This window comes from Acinonyx jubatus, chromosome B4, assembly GCF_027475565.1.
Source record: "Acinonyx jubatus isolate Ajub_Pintada_27869175 chromosome B4, VMU_Ajub_asm_v1.0, whole genome shotgun sequence".
NCBI classification, from domain to species: domain Eukaryota; kingdom Metazoa; phylum Chordata; class Mammalia; order Carnivora; family Felidae; genus Acinonyx; species Acinonyx jubatus.
Window position 1 is genome coordinate 14,176,115 of NC_069387.1, and position 22,174 is coordinate 14,198,288.

Consider the following 22,174-nt stretch of genomic DNA (forward strand, 5'->3'; position numbering starts at 1 on the left):
TTCAGGTCATGATCTCACCGTTCGTGGGTTCAAGCCCCATGTCAGGCTCTGTGCTGACAGCTCAGAGCCTAGAGCCTGCTTCAGTTTCTGGGTCTCCATCTCTCTGTGCCCCTTCCCCGCTTGCCCTCTGTCTCTGTCTCTCAAAAATAAATGAAAATTAAAAAAAGAATACAAGAATGAACTGGAAAGCATTCCCAATGGCCAAATATCGAACACAATAGACAACAAATATAAACAAATGTAGTAATAGTTTATAGCCCCAAAATAAACATCCATGAAATCATACAGACTTAAAAAAATTAAATGGGTAGATGAAACATCGTTTTTCTTAAAAAAACTATTTTTTATTTTAATTCCAGTATATTTAACACACAATGTCACATTAGTTTCGGGTGTACAATATACATTACCTATACATTACTCGGTGCTCATCATGGATGAGTGTACCCTTAAGCCTCTTCACATATTTCAATCACCCCCCTGCCCACCTCTTGTCTGGTAACCATTAGTTTGTTCTCTATAGTTAAGACTCTTTTTTTTTTTTTTTTTTTTGGTCCGTCTCTTTTTCTTTTTGCTTGGTTGTTTTTTTTCTTAAATTCCACGTATGATTTCACGGTATTTGTCTTTCTCTGACTTATTTCACTTAGCATTATACTCGCTAGATCCAACCATGTTGTTGCAAATTACAAGATTTCATTCTTTTTTATGGGTGAGTAATATTCTTTCTTTATCCACTTCTTTATCCATTCATCTATCGATGGACACTGGGCTGCTTCTACAATTTAGCTATTAATGCTGCAGAAATATAAGGGTGCATTTATCTTTTTTTGAATTAGTGTTTTTATATTATCTGGGTAACAGCAGTGAAATTATGGGATCATACGGTAATTCCATTTTTAATCTATAGAGGAAGCCTCCACAGCGGCTGTACCAGTTTGCATTCCCACTAATAATGCATGAGGATTCCTCTTTCTCCACATCCCCACCCACACTTGTTGTTTCTTGTGTTTTGATTTTAGCCATTCTGATGGGTGTGAGGTAATATCTTATTATGGTTTTGATTTGCATTTCCCTGATGATCAGTGATGCTGAGCATATTGTCATGTGTCTGTTGCCCATATCTATGTCTTCTTTGGAGAGATCTTTGTTCATGTCTTCTGCCCATTTTTAATTGGATTATTTGTGGTTTTTGGATGTTGAGTTATGTATAGTTCTTTATATGTATTTAGACACTAGCCCTTTATTGGATATATCATTTGCAAATATCTTCTCCCATTCAGTATGTTGTCTCTTAGTTTCGTTGATTGTTTCCTTTGCTGTGCAGAAAACTTCTCTTTTGATGTAGTCCCAATAGTGTACTTTTGCTTTTGTTTCCCTTGCCTTGGGAGACATATCTAGAAAAATGTTGCTATGACCAATGTCAGAGAAATGACTGCCTGTGCTCTCCTAGGATTTTTGTGGCTTGAGTTCTCACATTTAGGTCCTTAATCCCTTTTGTGAAGTTGTTTTTAAGTTTATTTATTCATTTGAGGGGGTCCGAGAGAGGGAGAGACAGAATACCAAGCAGGCTCTGCACTGCCAGTGTAAAGCCTGACTCAGGGCTCGAATTCACAAACCATGAGATCATGACCTGAGCCAAGATCGAGTCAGACGCTTCACTGACTGAGCCACCCACGCACCCCTGGTCCTTAAATCTCTTTTAAGTTTATTTTTGTGTATGGTGTAGGAAAGTCATCCAATTTCATTCTTTTGCATGTAGCTGTCCAGTTTTCTCAACACCATTTGTTGAAGAGACTGTCTTTTCCCCTTTGGATATTCTTGCCTCCTTTGTTGAAGATTAACTGACCATATAAATAACAGGTTTATTTCTGGGCTCTCTACTCTGTTCCATTGATCTTTGTGTCTGTTTTTGTGCCAGTCCCATACTGTTTTGATTGCTACAGCTTTGTATAACTTGATATCTGGGATCGTGACACTTCCTGTCTTCTTCTTTTCCAAGATTTCCAAGATTTTCCAAGATTTTCACTATTTGGGGTCTTTTGTTGTTCCACACAAATTTTAAGATTATTTGTTTTAGTTCTGTGAAAAATGCTGTTGGTACTTTGATAGGGATTGCATCAAATCTGCAGATTGCTTTGGGTAGTATGGACATTTTAACAATATTTGTTTTCCCAAACCATGAGCATGGAATATCTTTCCATTTATTTGTGTTGTCTTCAATTTCTTTTTCTTTTTTTAAAAAATTATTATTATTATTTCTTAATTTAAATTTAAGTTAGTTAACATATGCAGTATTGGTTTCAGGAGTAGAATTTAGTGGTTCATCACTTACATATAACACCAGTGCTCACCAAAACAAGTGACCTCCTTAATGCCCATCACCCATTTAGCCCATCCCCCCACTCAACACCCCTCCAGCAACCTTCAGTTTGTTAAAAGTCTCTTATGTTTTGTCTCCCTCTCTGTTTTTATCTTATTTTATTTTTCCTTCCCTTCCCCTATGTCCATCTGTTTTATTTCTTAAATTCCACATATGCGTGAAATCATATATGTGTCTTTCTCTAATATAATGCACTTAGCATAATACATTCTAGTTCCATCCGTGTTGTTGCAAATGTCAAGAATTCATTCTTTTTGATCACTGAGTAATATTCCATTGTATATATACACCATATCTTCTTTATCCATTCATCAGTTGATGGACGTTTGGGCTCTTTCCATCTTTTGGGTGCTGTTGATAGTGCTGCTATAAACATTGGGGTGCATGTGCCCCTTTGAATCAGCCTTTTTGTATCCTTTGGATAAATACCTAGTAGTACAATTGCTGGGTGATAGAGTAATTCCATTTTTAATTTTTTGAGGAACCTCCATACTGTTTTCCAGAGTGGCTACACCAGTTTGCATTCCCACCAACAGTGCAAAAGTGTTTCCCTTTCTCCACATTCTTGCCAACATCTTTTGTTTCCTCAGTTGTTAATTATAGCCATTCTGACAGGTGTGAGGTGGTATCTCAGTGTGGTTTTGATTTGTATTTCCCTGGTAATGAGTGATGACTGGATGTCTTTTTTGGAAAAGCGTCTATTCATGTCTTCTGCCCATTTCTTTACTGGATTGTTTTTTGGGTGTTGAGTTTGGTAAGTTCTTTATAGATTTTGGACACTAACCCTTTATCTGATACGTCATTTGCAAATACCTTCTCCCATTCCGTCAGTTGACTTTTAGTTTTGTTGATTGTTTCCTTTGCTGTGCAGAAACTTTCTATCTCGATGAAGTCCCAATAGTTCATTTTTGCTTTTGTTTCCCTTGCTTCCAGACACATGTCTAGTACAAAGTTGCTGCAACCAAGGTCAAAGAGGTTGCTGCCTATTTTCTCCTCTAGGATTTTGATGGTTTCCTGTCTTACATTTAGGTCTTTCATCCATTTTGAATTTATTCTTGTGTATTCTTGTGTATGGTGTAAGAAAGTAGTCCAGTTCATCTTGATGCATGTTGTTTTCCAGTTTTCCCAGTACCATTTGCTGAAGAGATTGTTTTTTTCCATTGGATATTCTTTTCTGCTTTGTTGAATATTAGTTGGCCATACATTTATGGTCCATTTCCGGGTTCTCTATTCTGTCCCATTGATTTATGTGTCTGTTTTTGTGCTAGTACCATGCTGTCTTGATGATTACACCTTTGGTTCTATCCATCAAGAATATCTAACAAGTGTAAATATTTATGCCCCCAACCTGAAACACCTAAATATATAAATCAATTACAAATATGAAGACACTCCTTGGTAATAATGTAATAATAACAGGGGACTTTAATACCCTACTGACAGCAATGGACAGATTGTCTAAGCAGAGAATCAATATGGAAACAATGGCTTTGAATGACACATTGGACTGGATGGACTTAACAGATATATTCAGAACCTTCACCCTAAAACAGCAGAATACATATTCTTCTCAAGTGCACATGGGACATTCTCCAGTATAGATCACATACTTTGTCACAAATCAGCCCTCAACTGGTACAGAAAGATCAAGATCATACTATGCATATTTTCAGATCACAACTCTATGAAACTCAAAATCAACCACAAGGAAAAATCTGGAAAGCCCTCAAATACATGGAGGTTAAAGAGCATCCTACAAAAGAATGAATGGGTTAAACAGGAAATGAATGAAGAAATAAAAAAAAAATACATGGAAGCCAATGAAAATGAAAACATGACAGTCCAAACCCTTTGGAATGCAACAAAGGTAGTCCTAAGAGGAAAGTATATTGCAATTCAGGCCTATCTCAAGAAGCAAGAAAGGTACCAAATACACAATATAACCTTACACCTATAGGAACTATAAAAGGAACAGCAAATAAAGCTTAAAGCCAACAGAATAAGGGAAATAGGAAAGATAAGAGCAGAAATAAACAATATAGAAAAAACAGACAAAACACAGTAGAACAGATTAATGAAACTAAGAGCTGATTCTTTGAAAAAAATTAACAAAACTGATAAACCCTTAACCAGACTTATCAAAAAGAATGGGAAAGGACCCAAATAGATAAAATCATGAATGAAAGAGGAGAGATCACAACCAACACCACAGAAATACAAACAATTATAAGAGAATACTATGAAAAAATTATATTCCAACAAATTGGGCAACCTGGAAGAAATGGACAAATTCCTAGAAATATACAAACTACCAAAACTGAAATAGGAAGAAATAGAAAATTTGAATAGACCCATAACCAGCAAAGAAACTGAATCAGTAATGAAAAATCTCCCAACAAACAAGAGTTCTGGGCCAGATGGCTTCCCAGGGCAATTCTACCAGACATTTAAAGGAGAGTTAATACCTATTCTCAAACTGTTCCAAAAAACAGGAACAGAAGGCAAGCTTCAAAACTGATTCTATGAAGTCAGCATTACCTTGATTCCAAAACCAAAGACCTCACTGAAAAGAATTACAGGCCGATATCCCTGATGAAACTAGATGAAAAAATACTCAACAAGACACTAACAAATTGAACTCAACAGTACATTGGAAGAATTATTCACCATGATCAAGTGGGGTTTATACCTGGGCTGTGGGACTGGTTTAATATTTGCACATCAGTCAATGTGATGTGCCACATTAATAAAAGAAAGGCTAAAAACCATATGATTCTCTCAGTAGATGCAGAAAAAGCATTTGTTTGTGTTGTCTTCAATTTCTTTCATCAATGTTTTAGTTTTCAGAGTACAGGCCTTTCACCTCCTCGGTTCACCTCCTTGGTCAACTTTATTCCTAGATATTTTATTATTTGTGCAATTGTAAAAATAATTTTTCTTAATTTCTTCTTCTGCTGCCTCATTATTAGCATTTAGAAATGAACATGTTTCTGCACATTGATTTTGTATCCTGAGACACTACTGAATTCATTCATCAGTTCTAGTAGTTTTTTGGTGGAGTCTTTAGGGTTTTCTATATATAATTTCAGGTCATCTGCAAATAGTAACAGTTTCACTTCTCTCTTACCAATTTGGATGCCTTTTATTTCTTTTTCTTGTCTGATTTCTGTGGCTAGGATTTCCAGTACTATGTTGAATAAAAGGGCTGAGATTGGCCGTCCTTGTCTTATTCCTGAGCTTAGGGGGAAAGCTGTGTTTTTCACCATTGAGTATGATGTTAGCTGCAGGTTTTCCACATACAGTCTTTATTATAATGAGGTATGTTCTGTCTAAAATTACTTGGTTTGGGGTTTTCTTCATGAATTGATGGTTGTACTTCATCAAATGTACTTTTTCTGCATTTATTGGAATGATCACGTGGTTTTTATCCCTTTTCTTATTGATGTGATGTATCACTTTGATTGATTTGGGATTATTGAACCACCCTTGCATAAATAAATCCCACTTGATTTTGGTGTATGATTTTTTAAATGTATTGTTGGGTTCAGTTGTTGAGGAGTTTTGCATCTATGTTCATCAGAGATATTGGCCTACAGTTCTCGCTTTCTCTCTCTTTTTTTTGTAGTGTCTGTATCTGGAAGGCAGTAAGTCTAGATCTTGGATTATAAAATCTGATTATAGAATCAGAAAGCTTGGAGAAGCTTTCTATTCATCCATATCACGTTCAGGGGAGGAAAGTCAGGCCCAGAGAAGCTGAGTTACTAAAATAACATTATCTTGGGAGAACTGGTTCTGGAACTCAAATGTTTTATCTCTCCATTCACTTTTACTTCCACTTTACGGATGGCTGAATTCAAGCCCAGGAACTCTGTCGGTTGACCTAATTAATTCCATTTAATCTAACTCATAAGATTTTTTTATAAGAAATGTTAAAATTCTAATTTACAATTTATTTATACTGAAATTATGGAAATCTTGCTCAGTAAGGAACATAATGTTTTCCTTTTCAGGAAAACCTGAATAGTGGGGTTTGAGAAGTAGAAATAAACTTTGACTATAGATTTGAACTTACTTCAACTAAACTTCGAATCAATTTCAAGGAGTTCAAGGTATGACTATGCATTATTCCCTTTGGTTAAAACCACCCTTTTATTTCTTATGTGTAGGTTCTCTTTTGCTTGGTTGTTTGCTTGCACACACACACACACTCATGCACACAGCACTCATTAAAACAAATAATGGGTCATTTTTTTTTCCCATTTGGTATAATTGTCTGAGATGGCTTCATGGTATAATCACCATGCATTATGGGCTTGAACAAGACAATGATAGTCTTGGCATTCAGCCCATGTTTTTCCCTAGTTTTCATTGCCTGTAAGATTTCTGCACCTCAACAGAATCTGTACTTCCCCTCCTCCACTCTCCAAAGTCTGGGCTATGCATTTAGCCGATGGTCTTGTTATACAATCATGTTTAACAGGATTAGGCTAGATCATTGAATTTTAGGGATTTCTGACTATCACAGCTGTTTCTTCTCTGAAATGTTTTCACTCAATTAATGTATACAAGATACTCCTCTGCCCAACCCTCATTTTCTAATCAGCACCAGAACAGAAACCTGAATACATCCATATTTGGAATAGGAAAACGAATTTTGGTGCCAGGAATCAATATACTAATGACTCCTATTTATATATGTATACTGATGATACGACTTACTGTAATAAACCTAAAAAAATACTGAATGGTTAATCTAGATATTAGGAAAATGATTCCAAATACTATTTCTATAGTAGAATCTCTTTATTTCTATAACTAAATCTCCCCATGTCTGTCCATTATGCCATTCTTTTCTTGGGTACACTGGATAAAAATTCCAGAGTCATCTTTAACATCTCTTCCTTACTAACCCCACATCCTCTACCTTCTATCACGGCCAGTCATTATCAAGCCTTGACTCTTTTTCATTTACATGATTTCTTTAATTCCTTCCTTTCAGTTTCCATTGTCGTCACCTAGTTCAGGCCCAATTTATATGAAATTAAATGCCTTTAACTGGTTAAGAGGTTAAGAAGGAAGAACATTTTCCATTCTTGGCATCCAATAAATCACAGTAGTGAGAAATGGGAGAAGTCCCTTGTGCACCATCTTCCATGTAGGGGTGGGAGGTAGGATGGGGTGAGTGGTGGGGCTACATCATAGCAGGGCAGTAACCGCATGACATTAGCAGAAGATTCTAGTGAGGGTCTAGCAACAGGACTTTTACAAGAGATTGCCAACCCAACAGAGTCTCAATGTCAGTGTTCCTCCTTTCATATTCCTATTTGTCTGGGTGGGGGAAGAAAATATATGGGGACTATGGGAATTAAATAAGCAAAAGAAAATAATAGCAATAGTGTGTATAAGAAAATAATGCCTCCAAAATATAGTTTTGTTTCAAAACTTAATTGGGGGGCAACCAATCAGTTAAGTGTCTGACCCCTGGTTTCAGCTCAGGTCATGATCTCATGGTGTGTGGGATAGAGCCCAGGGGTGGGCTCTGTGCTGACCCTAAGGAGCCTGCTTGGGATTCTCTCTCTCTCTCTCTCTCTCTCTCTCTCTCTCTGCCCCTCCTCTACTCTCTCTCACAATCTCTTTCTCTCTCAAAATAAATAAACATTAAAAAAAAAAAGAGTGGAGGACATCAGTGAGACCCTGAACAAAGAGAGAAAAAAAGGACAAAGCAGAGATTAAGCGACGGACTCTTGATTTTGGCTCAGGTCATGATCCCAGGATTGTGAGATCGACCCCACATTAGGCTCCACACTGGGCATGGAACCTGTTAAGATTCTCTCTCTCTCTCTCTCTCTCTCTCTCTCTCTCTCTCTCTCTCTCTCTCTCCCCCTCTGCCCCCCTCTGCTCATTCTCTCTCTCTCTCTCAAAAAGAAAGAAAGAAAGAAAGAAAGAAAGAAAGAAAGAAAGAAAGAAAGAAAGAAAGAGAAAGAAAACTTGTTTGGAGAGCTGCCATTTATTAAACTATGTTCTATGTAATCTCATTTTAACTTAAACACATCATCTCATTTCACATTATATAAATAATGCCATTTTATCTTTAAACCAACTTATTATATCCAATTTCACAGAGAAGAAAATCGAAGTTCAGAGAGGTTAGGAAATTGTCTTATGCTTTTATACAGCTAGGAAACAGTGGGGTCAAGTTTGAAACCCATTTCGCCCATCTCCAGAATCCTAGAATGCAGCTTTTTAGCATTTTATGTGGCCCAATAGGTCTGTGAAGTAAATTAGCTTTGTTTGTATTCATGTCAATCAGATGGATTTCCTTTTTTGTTCTAAGCCATTTCACAACATTTTGTAAACACCTTTTCCAGACTTAGAAAGTGCAAACACACACAACCAAGTGAAGGAAATATTAGCCTTGTAATTTCAGATAAAGAAATAGAAACTCAGAGAACTCAAGTAATTTGTTCATTGCCACACAGCCCATCAATGATGGATGGGAATCTTAACCTGGCCAGTCTGATTTCCCTTCTCCTGTTCCCAGACACGTTGCTAACTTTAATAGGTTGTTTTTATATGGGTTTGATGTTTCCCAAAAAGAAAAATATGGAGTATCATCTAACCTTACCCTATAAACTCTCTTGGGGTACACATACACACACACACAAAATACGCATGCATATATACACATATGCACATATAAGTGTGAGTGTATGTAGGTGTGTGCATAAGAAATATTCAAAAATAATATTCCAGAGGATATGAACTGTATTTCTCTGCTATGCAGTGGATAGCATAGTAGTAAATCAAGCCACCTTTTGCACGTCTGTGCTTTTGATTATTTCGGGTCCTACGTGACCTGATTTTTCGTCAGTCCGGAAGATGAAACAGCTGTAATTCGCAAAGAAACGCACATCAAACATCACCATCAACCTTATTCTTTCTTCCTGCAAAAGGCAGCTGGCTTGTATCACAAACATGTAAAGCGTATCTATCTTTAGAGAGAGAGAGCACGCTATCTAAGGAACGGGCAACATGTGTGCCTGCCATTATCACAGGTAGGTTTCATAGCAGTGTGCCTGGAAGTGGGTAGATGGCAGGCAGTGAAGACGAGGGGAAGCCAACACGGCTCTGCTCGCAGACACGGCTGCTAACACTTGGTGCCTAAAATGAGGTAAAAAGCATTCACCTAAGGAATGGGATAAATTACCCCTTCAGAAGCCATCAGTTTGGGTAAGCCCAGGTTTTCAAGTGTGTTCCATTTAACAGCAACTCCTATGGGTTTGACTGATTTCAATGCAGAATGTCAAATCTACCGTTTGCTTGGGCACTTGTCTTTACCTGAACTCTGCAGGTGACCAAGTAGAAAGAGGGAAGAGTTTTGGGATTTTTGTTTCTGATCTATTTAGAATGGAGGGCCACTGAGATCCCACCATGCCTGTGTGTGCATTTAAAAAGGTGGCCCTGCCCCATCCTGCAGGGAGGGAACTCCCTGGTATATGAATCTGCCCTCACCTGCCCCTTGGCTGGACACAACCTGGACATAATTTGTAGCCCTGATCATGGAGTTAGCCTGGCTCCTGGAAGTTTGTCAGGAGAGTGGAGGTGCCTATCTGAGGAACCGCAGAGCTCATGGTTCTTCCTCAGCTGATTCATTTAATGCAAACCAAATCATTACAGAAGTTCCAAAGGCCAACAATACTTGTATCATAATAGACTTAAAATTCATAAGCATAATGTTCAGCAGCCATGCTTGAATTTTTTCAGATGTTATTATGTTCCAAAACCGCTTTAGCGTTTAAAGCCTTCAGTGTTTCGATGCTCACACTTTATTGTAATTATTTAACTGTCTTTCTCACCTAGAATGTCAGCTCTGGGAAGGTAGTGACAGTGGACGCCTTGCCACTGTCCCCCCAGCACGATGTCTAATACATAGCAAACACTAATACATATGTTTTGACTGAATGAAGGAATTTCTTTACGTATTTTTCTTCTGGACCTTGAAACAAAAGGAACAAACATACAAAGAGCGATGAGCAATTAACAACCACTTTTATTACTTAATTTTTATAACGAAAGATTTTTGTTTTCAATTATCTCCTTCCCTTCGTATTTCCTAGGTCATTTTGTTTTGTTTTGTTTTGTTTCACAGGGGCATCAAGGCGTGTATTCCCTGGCATACTTGCCTAGTCCACAAGTCAACGCCTGCTTTCTTTGGAAGATGTCACCCTTTGCCGTGGAGTCTATACGATGCCCTTCCCTACAATGTGGGACTGAGATGAATTGTAGACAGTCTCTTTGAGTGAGTAAAATTGCAACATGCAAAGCCTGAGCTGACACTTCACTATGTGCTCAGAGAACTGTGGTCCAGACAGGGAGAGGGAGAGAAGGGGAGTGAGAGAGAGAGGGGAAGAGAGAGAAGCAGATGTGCAAAGAAAAGCAGAGGCAAGAGTAAGAGAGAGGCATAAAGGAAGTCTTGGCCATCCAGGATCTCAGTCAGTCAGTCCCATCCAGAGGCCTAGGAGAGTTGCTGTCTTTAGGTTTCCTTGAGATATTCCTATAGCCTTAATATAAATGGCTCCCTCTACGGCTTAAGCCAGGTTAAGGTGGGCCAATCCCTAACAAATGGATCCTGTATTTTAAATGGAAGCCAATGAGGCATCATTTTAAATGCACAGGTAACTCCCAGGAGATGCAGAGCAGTGCATGCAAAAAAAACCCAAAAAACAACCACAAAAAAACCCTGAGTATTTTCAATGGACCTTCCTTAGTTTTTCCAGATGAGGCCAGAGCATGTATCAGGACCATGCATCCCAATGGCCGTAACCACACAGAGGCGACCTGGAGAAAAGACCCTCGGGTTAGTTTGGCAACTTGAAAAGAATAAATGGAATGGCAGAGTTTAGTGAACGGGTCCTTGCCAAAAGAGAACACTGCATATCCAACTACCGTAGGCATGGGAACTGAGCACAAAGCCTTGAGAGCATTGTTTCTCACAGTAAGGTCCTGGGTAAGAACCTCATCTCAGACTCCGTAGGTCAAAATAGCTTGCTACTCAGGATGTAGTATGAAGCCGTGAGGCAGTGATATAACTTGGGAAGCCGGTAGAAAGGAGGAGTCTTTCCCACTCCCTTGACCTGAATCAGAATCTGTATTCTAACAAGATGCCCCATTGATTCGGTACTCATTAAAGGGGGAACTTTGTTCTACGTCATTAGTTCTCAGGTGGGTTGAACATGGGAATCACCCAAGTGACTTACCCATGTTACTCTGGTCTGACCTCTACCCCCATCCCAGAGGTTCTGACTTTGGAGAGTTTGACTCTAGGCTTGGAGAGTGACCTGAGCAGACAGAGTTTTTAAAGTTCCCCCAAGTGGTGGGGCGCCTGGGTGGCTCAGTCGGTTAAGCGTCCGACTTCGGCTCAGGTCATGATCTCACGGTCCGTGAGTTCAAGCCCCGCGTCGGGCTCTGTGCTGACAGCTCAGAGCCTGAAGTCTGCTTCAGATTCTGTGTCTCCCTCTCTCTCTGCCGCTCCCCTGCTCATGTTCTGTCTCTCTGTGTCTCAAAAATAAATAAAAACATTAAAAAAAAAAAAAGTTCCCCCAAGTGATTCTGATGTGCGGCTAAGATTGAGAATCACTGCTTATTGAAGACCACCAGATATATCTTAGAAGAAAGTCAACTTGTTAAATGGATTTTGAGACTCCTGGAAGGCACCATAATCTGAAAGAAGATTAATTTTGATTTGGGAGAGCAGGACCCCAAAGAGAAAGAAAACTATACTTCTTTGTAAGTTCCAGGTAGAACTGGTTTGGAAAAAATCACAAGATAGACCATGGGGGACCAGGACATACAGTTTATAAAACGAGCTATAGGATTTGGAACGCATGCCACCCAATAGCCTCAGGGTTGGGGAACACTGCTATTTCCCAGGCAAAACCTAAGAAGATTGAAACTCCATTAGGCTGGAGTAATAAGGTGTCTTGGTGATAACTTAGCAATGGCTAAAGGAATAATCCAGGTGGATAAACAATCTCAGAAACCTGAAAACCTAACCTGTAAATGTCTGGGTCCTAACCATAGCATGGAAGCACATGCTAAGAATGGACCAGAAGAGGCCAGAATAGAATGAGGACTCATGACCCATGGAACTTTCGAGCAGTGGCCACTACAGAGGCCATGGGATTAACCACAGAAACTTGAGCACTGCGTGAAAGGCCAGGAGAGACTGAATTATCCTTCAGGCAGAAGCTAGTAAAAACAGATGATGCATTTGGGCCGGATGTCCCTTTCCTAGTCCCTGGACAACAGGCACGCCCTTTGCCACTCCCTTCCTTGAAAGAGTGGCCTCAGAGACAGGAAAGGAGAAAGTCTTGAATCTAAATGAACATCTGCTCAACTGATTCCTGAATTATCCCTGTGGATTTCAAATCCATCGTAGTGGGGAAGAGAATGTAGTTATTACCCCCCCCATTAGGGTTTTGCCTCTGCACAGGTCTCTGGGGACTTGGCGTCACTCTAAGGAGAATTCTTTGAATGTCATTCTTTTGTAAAGAGATGGGGATCAAGAAAAATGTTCTAGGATCATGAATCACAAGACATCCACATTTCCATTCGAGAGGCAGAACCGGGACCAGAACTCAAGTCTACTAAGAAGATGTACAGTCGCACACCGAACGCCTCGAGATGATCTCAAAGGATAAGAATCCAATTAGGGGCATGAATGGTCCTGCCTTAGTGAAGGACATTTACTTTACAGACAGATACACAGACTGCATTAACCTCATTAATTAGTATTAATTGAATCAGCCTCAGTAGGTACGGTTAACGAATGGCTTCAAATGACCTTTTTCCGATTGTTAAGAAGGGATAAAAGAAGACATAATTAAGAGGTAACTAGTTGCCAACATCTACCTACTTTAACTTCTCTCTTCCCTGTCTGCCTCCTCTTTCCCCGCTCCCTCAACCCTCCACCCACCCCCAGAAGAAATATTCCTTGAGATAAAAATTGTCTCATGATCCTCTCCTTCCTGGCTTTTATTTAGGAGACTTGAAAGAAAGCTGATGAACTTCCTAGGCGCGCAATACATCCCTTATTTCCTTTACCTGGCGGAAGGTACAGCCACCTGTCTGTCAAGTTCCCTGGTACTGAGGTAAGAATATGACAAGCATAGTGAATAGCAACAGCTTTCCAAAAATAACTCTTCATCTAAGATTACAGCCTATGAGTTGAATTTCATGAATCATCCTGACATATTTTGGGAAGAAATCACATAAGGGACTAATTTTTGGATTATTTAAAATAGAATAGATTATGAATGACACCCTCCTCCCCCCAAAAAAACCCCACTAACCTCATTGATTAGATTAGTATAGTATAACCTAAGAAAATAAACTTAACTAGACGCTCTTGAAATTGCTGAGGTAGGATGTATTCGTATACGATATAAAACTAAATCTGCTTTGAGCCCATTAGAACGTCTTTGGTGGTGCCAGGAAAGATTTCTGGCAAATTTATGAGAAGATGATACAGTATCCTTTTTGCCTGATGCCAGAGGGGAAGAGAAAACGGAAGGATGGAATTAGTTATGTATGTTTAGGCAGTCAGTGTATTGGAATGTTGCCCCAAACCAGAAAAAAAAAACCCTCGACATATGGAAAGCACCCAATTGGCGTGAACGTGGTGGAATGAGACAGGTTTTAATAAATAGTTGAAGCTGTTGGTTAACTAGTAATAATTTCTAAGTATTTGTTGAAACCATTTTAAAATAACTAACATAAAAATGAAAATTGCACCATAAAACCAAGAAGTCTAATGCTCTCTGCTGAAAACCCTGGGATTCCCAAAACAATCCATTAAGACAAACTGTGCCTTCCTCCGGCACGCACAAACCGTGAATTATCTCGCTGGGCGGTATAATTTCCACGAGCCCTCAGTCGGAGTGAAGTCACCAAGAACAGTTTACCATCTTTCTTATCAACAAGCTCCTTTTGCTTCACTTTGAAATACGCAATCTATTTTGAAAAACCCCAAAAGACGGCTAGAAAATACTTATGCTCCAAAAGCATGAGCTTGATGACAGAAATGTTGAGGCTCATGAGTTAATTAACAGGAACTATGAGCTCAAAAGGGAATTACAGGGTTAAAATAAATTGCTCTAGCTGGCCCTGAGGCAAGTCTTCATCAATGGACAACAGCTTACTGAGGGGTTTCAAACAAAAACTTTTGTCGCAAAGTTGACAAGTTTTGCGTCCAGTGCGGGTTTTCAAAAGCCACCTTGCCTTTCTCACATTGTTTCTTGGCGGGAAGGGGAGTGTTTGTTTTGTCCGCCTTCCCTGTTTTGTCACTTGGGAATCATGGACAAAAGCCCAGGGCCATCTGTGGGTAAGCTTGGCCTTCCCCTTCAGGAGGGGAACCACTTTCACATGATGCGCTGTCCCGAGAACAGGCTTCCTTCTGCGAAGTGGGCTCTCATGGGAAAAGAAAGAAACCCTTACCTGGGTAATCATTCTTGTCTATGTCTGAATCTCCTCTGAGAGTAAAGCCGAATCCAGAAGGGATGGTCTGGGAGGCCCACAATCCTTGCAGAATCTGGGACGCCTTGGTGTGTAAGCCATCCTTGTTCCCATTGTAAATGAGCACTTTGCCTCTTTGGTCCTTGCCTGCAAAGGGTGCCCCGATGGCAATGTCTACAAACGGACACACATAAACATATTTTTTAAGTCAGGAAGAATGTTTGAGACGTAGAATGAAGTGCAATCGAAGAGCTGTATCATAAAATCCAAAGGGCTTATTAAGCTTTCCATGAAAATTTCATAATACTGCAGCAACCATAAGTTATTTGTTTGCCTTTTATCCATCCTGCAAATATTTATCGAGTGACTGCTATGTGTTGGACGCAGCAGTTGTGACAGCAAATCAGATGCTGCTTTCCAAACATTCATACTCTAGTGCAGGTAGTAGACAATTTGAATAAAGAAGCGACAAAGGAAATATGGAAAGTGACAAACTCTATGCAGAAGAACCAAAAATCTTAATGTGATGGAGAATGGTTGTTATTTTTACGTATCTTTTTAAAAATATTTATTTTGAGAGAGAGAGAGCATGAGGGAGCGTGAGAGGGGGAGAGAAAGAGGGAGAGAGAGAATCCCAAGCAGACTCCATGCTGTCAGCTCAGAGCCCAACGCAGGGCTTGATCTCACGAACTGTGAGATCATGGCCTGAGCTGAAATCAAGAGTAGGTTGCTTAACCAACTGAGCTGTCCAGGCACTCTGTCAGGTTATTATTTTTAGATTAGGGGATCAGGCAAGGTGTCATTAAGGCTCACGCTGAAATGGAAATCTAAGGACAAGATGAAACCAACCATGTGAAATCGGAGGGGAGAGCGCTCCAGGCAGAAAGAACTGGTGTGCAAAGGTCCAAGGTTGGAAAGCACCTGGCCCATTGGAGGAGCAAGGCAGAGGATGATCTACATGGGAACTTAGCAACAAGCCACAGGGAGGGCTGGGTCCCATCACTAGGCTGAGTAGAACAGGCGAGACACCTTTGCAGGGTACTTACGAGTTTCTTGTTAAAAGGAAAAAAAACAATCTCTTTCACAGAGATTATCTAATGTAATGATTACATCAACCCATGAGGTAGGCAGGACCCATTTTACAGTAGAGGATACAGAGAAACCTGGAAAGGACCCTACCACTCGACTCCCACTTAAATATGGCACTGAATGAAAGTTAACTTCCACACATTGTGTCCATCAGAATTGTTCTAAACAATACACACGAGGGGCGCCTGGGTGGCTCAGTCGGTTAAGCGTCCAACTCTTGATTTCTGCTCAGGTCATGATCTCATGGTTCATGGGATTGAGCCCCGCCTCAGGCTTTGTGCTGACAGCGGGAGCCTGCTTGGGATTCTCTCTCTCTTTCTCACAAAATAAATACATAAATTTAAAAAACATAAAACACTCGAATGTTTAGTTTTACATAAAAAAAGAGCACCAATAACACAATAGCTCGCCACAGCGGGTGACAATTATGTATCCCCATTTTGTCATTTATTTTTCTTTGCTCCTAAGTTTGACAAGACTAAGTAAATCGTGAATGGATTTTGACTACGTAACAAGGATTATCATTCCAGCTTCACTTAACAGGTAAGAATAAACTATCCCAAATCTCAGATTGTTGTGGAAAATGAAGATTGCATCACGTGGCAGGTGCAAAGGGACCCTTCTTTCACTTCCTCTAGGTCCGTCCACATTGGTCCCATGTTTCATCCCAGTCTGGCATTATTTTGCCCACTTAAAAAAGTTTATTTATTTTGAGACACACACACACACACACACACACACACACACACACACACACACACACAGCATGAGCTGGGAAGGAGCAGAGAGAGGGAGAGAGAGAATCCCAAGTCTTGCTGTTGCCACAGAGCCCAAGACGGGGCTCGAACTCACGAACCGTGAGATCATGACCTGTGCAGTCAGTCACTTAACCGACCAAGCCACCCAGGTGCCCCTATTTTACCCAGTTTATACATCAGTGACATCAAAGGCAGAACACGCTTTCTGCCATTAAAAATGCTTCTCTTACCTTTTAAAAATATCATGAAGGGTTTGAGAAAAAAAAAAGATACATAGAGGAAAATATGGTGATAAAGATGACTCAACAGATAACGTAGCAAAATAAATATATTTTGCATGGTGCCCAGGGATAGGGCAGGTTTTGAAAGCAGCTCATCAGTTAAAGATAAACTTGTCTCTCTTTTTATTATTTTCCTGGAAACATGAACTTGTAATATGCATTTTTGTCTTATGGCACTTTAAAAATTACTAACCATACAGTTCTGGGATGTCTTTTTTCTCAAAGAAAACTTAACCTTACAATACCCCTTGGCAAAGGTACTAATGAACACTGCTCTGACGCAAACACTCCCTAGGCTATTTTGTTTGAGCAAATTTGAGCAAGCTTTGTGTGAGTTTGCATGTTTTTCTGAGGAAAGGGTACTTGCAAGGGATTCATAAATTCCTACTTTAAAGAATCATCATCCTAAACCAAGAATTTAACACTACTGCAAACACTGAAGTTGCTTTAAGCTGAAATTTACCGACCAATTAAAATTCAGCAAAGCCTATATGTAACTCAAATGGGTTAATCACAAGGCATCATTCTTGTTCATATATCAGCATGCATTTCTTTGTCTTGACTGTACATACGGAAGATTCTTTAGTTTTCTTTGAGTCATTAACTCCAAATATTAATTTAAAAAATAACAGCTGTCTTTATTTACAGCTGATCTATGACAACTTAACTTTAAATTGTCTTGAGATTTCTTTAATAGTTCATAAAAAATCAATAATAGGGGCACTGAGTGGCTCAGTCTGTTAAGCGGCTGACATTGGCTCACGTCATGATCTCACGGTTTACGGGCTCGAGACCCGCGTCAGGCTCTGTGCTGATAGCTCGGAGCCTGGAGCCTGCTTCAGATTCTGTGTCTCCCCCTCTCCCTCCCCCTTGCCCGCTCATGCTCTGTCTCTCTCTCAAAAATAAATATTTAAAAATTTAAAAAATCCATAATAAGAACTGTACCCTGTATTTACACTGCTGTAAATACTTCTAAGACATCATTGTTTCCTTCATGTAACAGTAATATGAATTACAACACATAAACAATTCCACGTATTGGTAAAAATTACCATTGTATCCATCTTGGTTCAGGTCTCCTAAGTGTGCCACAGCACTACCAAATCTCCCGAAAACCTCGGTGCCCGCGAGGATCTGTGGGTCTCTGAAGACAAGAGCACTCACTTGCAAATACAGATAAACTTGCCCTACTTCCCTAGGGCTGGTCTCAAATTCACGTTCCATGAAGAGAGGGGCCCCAATCAATACATCATCCATTCTGCAGGGAACAAAGAGAGAGGTCAGAGCACCGACAGACGTGAGATTCCAGGGGGACATATTTTTTTAATGTTTATTTTTGATAGAACATGGGGTAGAGTGGGGGGAGGAGAAGACAGGAGAGGGAGACACAGAATCCAAAGCGGGCTCCAGGCTCTGAGCTGTCAGCACAGAGCCTGATGCAGGGCTTGAAGCCGCAGTCCATGAGATCATGACCTGAGCTGAAGTCGGGAGGTCTCCCAACCGACTGAGCCACCCAGGTGCTGCCCGCCCCGCCCCGCCAGTGGATATATTTTTAACCAACTAGCTTAGTACATTTCCATTGGTATTTTTCCTTTCCCCAGGTACATTTTACAATCACCGTGTTTCTTTCATTGCTCTGTTATGTCTATGGGATAGAATGTTATAGGAAAAGACTTGTTACACTGAGCTTTTAGACTGTGTTACAAATGACCACTTTAAGAAAACCAGATACTTCACCCTTTTCAAAAGATTTTTAGTGCATTTCCAGAAAATGTAGCTAGACAAGCAAAACATATCAAAAGGACTTAAAAAGGGTTTCTCTCAAAGTGGATTAGTATTTGTCTACAACAACAGAATGATTCACATAAATTATGAAGTTTTCTTGCAGTAATAAGGTTTAACATAAATGTTGCCATCTTCTTTCCTCTTGTTACTTCCATTTAAATAAAGCAGAGGGGCACCTGGGTGGCTCAGTCGGTTAAGCATCTGACTTCAGCTCGGGTCATGATCTCGCGGCCCGTGAGTTTGAGCCCCCTGTCAGGCTCTGTGCTGACAGCTCAGAGCCTGGAGCCTGCTTTGGATTTTGTGTTTCCCTCACTCTGTGCCCCTCTTCCACTCATGCTCTGTCTTTATCTGTATCTCAAAAATAAATAAACATTAAAAAATTAAAAAAAAAAGGCGGGGGGATGCCTGGGTGGCTTGGTTAAGCGTCTGACTTCAGCTTAGGTCATGATCTCACGGTTCATGAGTTCAAGCCCCATGTCAGGCTCTGTGCTGACAGCTCAGAGCCTGGAGCCTGTTTCAGATTCTGTGTCTCCCTCTCTCTGACCCTCCCCCGTTCATGCTCCGTCTCTCTCTGTCTCAAAAATAAAGCAGAGACCAGAGAGGGTTATAGTACTAACTAAAAAGATAGAAAACAAATTTTCATCCCAAATAGGACTTGATAGTTATTCTTTGTAAATGGAGATACACTAGCAGGAAATTAATAGATAATTTTTAAGGTTGAAAAAAATTCAAGAAACAAATACCTATGTGCATTATCTAGAGATAAAGATATAGCCCCCCAAGAGAACAAAATACAAAAGTGGTTAAAAGTGTTCCCTTCACAGAGCCGATGAGCATGAAGAAGAGTACAACAGAGCTACCTAAACTATTTCAGTTTTTAAGAACACATACATACATTATTTTATTTTAGAAATCTTAGGAAAAGTCACGTCAACCAAAATTCAAAATGTGATCTATACTAATGACCTCTGAAGATGCCCCAATCTTGGGAGGGGCAATAATCCAAAGAAAAATCTGCCTTTGGTTTTTATGCTGACATAGATTAGGCAACATGCAGAAACTTGCCAACTAAACTAAAAATATCACCATTCATCTAAAAGGCAGGAATGAGGGTGATCAGTTACTGAAAACCAAAAAGAAATCCTCCTTTAAGATAGGAGGCATCTGTAAGACATTGCAACTTCACCCTGACCGCCTCTTTCTCCAACTTCTCGCCTTCCCTGCAGTGGTCAACTAGTACCCGGGTTCAAGAGACATTCTGTGTAACAACTGTATTTAAGACACTGTGATAAATGACTCAAGGAATATAGTGACAATTAGGTCAACCCCGGTCCTAATTAACTTACAAGTGAAATCAAATTGCCACTCATTTAACTACAGACAAGGCAGGGTGGAAAAAAGCACACAAGTAATCCAAACTAAATCCTAGAGATCCTGGGTAGGAGAGAGGGCTGGTACTTTGAGAGAGTTAAGCAATGCTCATGGAGGGGACGGCGTTAGACCTGAGTGGGATTCTGACAGGTGGCTTTAGAGGCAGGCTTTCCAGGTGACAGTACTCTGAGCCCAAAGCAGTGTCTCTGAGTGGAGTCAGGGTACAGAGAGCGATCCAGGTGGGCTCCGTGCTAGAGGGGTGCCAAAATTTTAATTGGAAAGTAAAATATACAAAGAATTCTTAAAACTTAATAATATGAAATCACAGTAATAATAACAATAACATATACAGTATGATACCATTATATACTACATAGCATATATTATTGTTATATATAACCAATATTGTATGTATGGGATATACAATAGATTACATAACATATGTTATCATTGTTATATATAACAAATATTATATGTTTATGACATATAATAGAGCAATAAGAAAACAATGCAATTAAAAATGAGGCAAAAGATTTGAACAGACACATCATCAAAGAAGATTTACAGATGGCAAAGAGCACATAAAAAGATTCTCAATGTCAAATATCATTAGAGAATTGGAAATAAAAACAAAAATGAGATACTGCTACGAATCTATTAGAATGACTAACATCCAAAATACTGACAGCACCAAATGCTGGAAAAGAGTGCGGAGCAACAGGAACTCTCACTCATTGCCGGTGAGGACGAAAAATGGGACAGCCGCTTTGGAAGGCGGTACGGCACTTTCTTACAAAACGAAGCACAGGTTTACCGTATGATACAATAATCACACTCCTAGGTGGTCACGCACGTGAATTGAAAAAACTTAGGTCCAGAAAAAAAAAAAACTTGCAATTGCCAAAAATTGGAAGCAACCAAGATATCCTTGGTTGCACTAATAACCTGTGGCACATCATATAACCGAATATTACTCATCAATAAAAAGAAATGAACTATTAAGCCACAAAATGACAGGGAGGGACTTTAAATGCATTTTGCTAAGTGAAAGAAGCTAATCTCAAAAGCCTTCATACTGTATGATTCCATGTGTATAACATTCTGGAAAAGACAAAACTATAGAGGCAGTAAAAACGAGTAGCAGCTGGCAGGAGTGAGGGGACAGAGAGGAAGGACTAGATAGAGCACGGGGTGTTTTTAGGGCAGTGAAAGTATTTTGTACGATACTGTAGGTGGATACGTGACATTATGCATTCGGCAAAATTCACAGAACATAGAACCAAAAGAGTGAACCCTAATGTAAACCGTGCACTTCAGTTAATAATGTAACAATATTGTAACAAATGTACCACACCAATGCAAGAGGGTAATAACAGTGGAAACTGAGGGTGGAGAGGAGAGAGAATACAGGTGAACTCTCTTTAATTCCTACTCAATTTTTCCATAAACCCAAACTGCTCTAAAAAAAATAAGACCTACCAAAAAAAAAAAAAAGATAACTGAAAAAGTAAGTTGAATCAGATTATATGGGAAAAGCATGAGTTTTAACGTTCTCCTGATCTAGATTTAAAAGCCGGCTCTTTTGGTAACAAGCTGTGCCGTATTGAACAAGTTACATTTCCTCAAAAATGTGAATGTAGAAATAGGCTACATCATTGGATACATCACTGAAGATCTCCCTCAGTCTCTGTCTCGGTCTCTCTCTGTACGTCTCCTTCCAAATGTGCGCACACACGTATATAGACAGGTCATACTATAGTAGTTTAATGAATGATAGGTATCGTGAAGGCACTGGGTTAGGTGTTGAGGGAATACACAGTATTTTTACATTATAGCAATGTAAACAGAAAGAGCTCTTGGTAAAAAAGCACAATGCATCCCCCCTCTCCCTCTCCTACCTTGTAGGAGCCAGAAACAAGGTGAAATGTAACTCTGGGATAGTCTGGGGCTCCCAGCTACTTCAAGAATAGGCTCTTACTTGTCTCCCAAGCAGGAGA

At 39.7% G+C, this 22,174-nt stretch overlaps 1 protein-coding gene across 1 annotated transcript in view; it reads right to left on the minus strand.

Moving 5' to 3' along the window:
- Positions 1–22,174, minus strand: part of ITGA8 (integrin subunit alpha 8) — a 186,133-nt gene that overhangs the window by 94,304 nt on the left and 69,655 nt on the right. Inside the window, exons 12-13 of the mRNA XM_027073509.2 lie at positions 18,074–18,279; positions 14,876–15,067 (exon numbers count right to left, since the gene is read on the minus strand). Of these exons, the coding sequence (XP_026929310.1) occupies positions 14,876–15,067; positions 18,074–18,279 (398 nt within the window). The remainder of the gene's footprint in view (positions 1–14,875; positions 15,068–18,073; positions 18,280–22,174) is intronic.